A 2,533-nucleotide genomic window follows, 5' to 3' on the forward strand; every position below is an offset into this window, starting at 1 on the left:
CGGATAATGAAATCTTTTTACAATCTGCCTGTTCTAAATCTAACCATGAGTTGTGAGTATGATTGCCATTTATCCATTTGCAGAGGTACTGTAATTGCAAGTTATTTTTCCAGTGTTTTAGTAAGTTTGAGATCCCTCTGATTTAAGGTTAATTTAACTGCAGCCACAACTATACTATTTAGTTTTATAATTTTGTATGCATTGTTATTGTGATGTTGACTGGTACCTAACACAGTTCTGTTTCCTTGTGGAAAGCTGTTGCAGTTTTGTGGTGTTTGTGGAGATGTTGCTGTTTGCAGATAAAGAGGTTAATAAAAGCGAAAGTTTCATTTGAGACATTTGGGGGAGCACACCAACGTAGAGGGTTACATATATATATTATATATTCATGTACACATGTTGATTTCTGAAAATATACAAGCAGTTTATCAATGTGTCTCATTTCAACACTGTCAGTTCTTACTGGTCTATTCCAGACATCCCACCTCTCCCTTAAATTCAGGGATTCTCACTCTTCCTTAATTCCTCCCTAGTCTATCTTGAACGATGGCTGAAACTCTGTATTAATAGCACTTCTCCTGTTTATTGCCTCTTTGGACGACTTCACTTGAATTCCTCAGTCGCTTTGAATATAAGCATCTGCTAAATTAAAAATGTAAACGTTAAAAAAAAGAGAATTGAAACAAGGAGCATTGTGATATTTCAGAGTCTTTTATTTTATGAGTTGACAGATTAAAACAGCATTTGTTGTCTCTTTCTCAGCATAATATAAATCCAAAATCCCTTTCAATATTTCACTCTCATCAAACAGGGGAAATACATTCAAATACAACAGGATCTGTAGTAGATCCGTAACAGATCCAAAACTGTATTTCATTGCATGTTTACTGATACTGATCGCTACTGGTGAAAAGACAAACAACCAGCAGCTTAAAACTTTTTCTAATAAAATTCATCCTTGTTATATAACATTTGCCAAATTAACATGTACAGTATGTCTTTACACAGATATCATAAAATGATGACGTTGAGTCTAATTGCGTGAAGTTTCTTCAGACTTCTTGGAGTCTCAGTCATCGCGTCTGGTCCAGATCAGTCTTTCCCCGCCACCTGCCTCGCTCTTTCCAGAAGGGATCCGGCTCATATTCGGCTGCAGAAAGCGGACTTTGAATGATGCTGTCTATGGCCTCTGCAGCAAGGGACGCACACAGCTGGCCTTATCGTTGAAGGAGAGTGGCACATAGTTGGAAACTTGGTCGCCAGGGAAAGCAATAAGCTGGGAACCCCGACGATTGATGTCCTCATACAGCACCCAGACTCCCCTTCTCACTCTGTGGGACGAAGCTTTGTCATTGAAATCAATTTCGGTCAGGTTAGTTTCATTGCGTATGATCACGCTTCTTCCTTGATAGTTAATGTGTTCAAACATCTGGATTTCAGGGTTGGTCAGGTCAGCTGTGACCTTCTTGAAAGAGGAAAACCTGCCTTTGTCATCAAGGGTGGCGTACTCTCCTTGCTCAAACACTCGCTGCTTTCCAGCAAAACTCTTGTCATAATACGCCACCCATGGTTCGCCAATGACTTTTATGGAGGCGATAGCATTGTTGAAGCCCTTCTCTTCTAAGTCGCTGACATCTTGCTGGAATTCAGCTGATCTGCCCCCGAAGCCCTCTTGGCTATAAACGGTGATCTTGCTCATTTTGAATGATGACTCGAGGAGAGAGAGGCTGGAGAAGTGTTTCTGAAGCAGATTCCTGTGCTTCTGCTGGGAACAGTAACTTACTTGGTGTGCAGAGCTGCCTTTTAAAGCACAAATACACCAAAGTGGGCGTTGACTCTGTCATGACAGGACATGTAGCTGTGGAAGCTGAGAAACATGCCAAATCTCAAACTTCTGCTCAGACATATAACCTAATAATAACCTAATATCCCACATGGCCGGTAACCAATTGCTTTCAAGTGAGAAACCTTTAGTCAACCGTGTCGTAATGTCAACCGATAACTGGAAGGCCTTCCTTTTTTTGGATGGCCATTGATATTTTTAAGATCTGAAGTGAGTTTCTTAAAATACCTTTATAACTAATATATATATATATATATATATATATGGCGATTTGTGAATGTGTGCAAGATTGGAGCGTTACGGTGGATGGAGACTGTGATCAGTTTCGGGTTTGTTGCTTAAAGCAATCATCTGGCTGACTAAATATTTGTGTTTGTTTATCAATTAATGTGACTTATCTGCCTCTTATGTTTTTGATATTAAAAAACGGTTATGTTTAGGGGTCGGATTAGGTGTTTAAAAACATCTACACAACTGTCATAACCCAGAATTTCATGTCATGGTGTTAAAATTATACCCCCCAATATATAATTTAGACGATAAAGACGATAAAGTTCCCATGCCCATTGACGCCAAATGTTTCTCAATGAAAGCAATGAGCTACCGGCCGTGGCACAACAAAGACACAATAAAGGGGCGTTTTTGGCATATGTTTAGTGTCGCATTGTAGCTTGGCCACATAAGGGGAAG

At 39.7% G+C, this 2,533-nt stretch overlaps 1 protein-coding gene across 1 annotated transcript; it reads right to left on the reverse strand.

Moving 5' to 3' along the window:
- Positions 1–695: 695 nt before the first annotated feature.
- On the reverse strand, positions 696–1,797 carry LOC307004210 (epidermal differentiation-specific protein-like). The gene has a single exon (XM_079623315.1). The coding sequence runs from the start codon at positions 1,697–1,699 to the stop codon at positions 1,181–1,183; it is 519 nt and encodes a 172-aa protein (XP_079479441.1). The 5' UTR covers positions 1,700–1,797; the 3' UTR covers positions 696–1,180.
- Positions 1,798–2,533: the final 736 nt, after the last annotated feature.

The sequence above is a fragment of the Phoxinus phoxinus genome, assembly GCF_949152265.1.
Source record: "Phoxinus phoxinus genome assembly, chromosome: 9".
Taxonomy (NCBI): Eukaryota; Metazoa; Chordata; class Actinopteri; order Cypriniformes; family Leuciscidae; genus Phoxinus; species Phoxinus phoxinus.

Bases quoted from the DNA above. Each gene is read 5' to 3' on its own strand.
- LOC307004210 (XM_079623315.1), bottom strand. From the start codon at position 1,699: ATGAGCAAGATCACCGTTTATAGCCAAGAGGGCTTCGGGGGCAGATCA.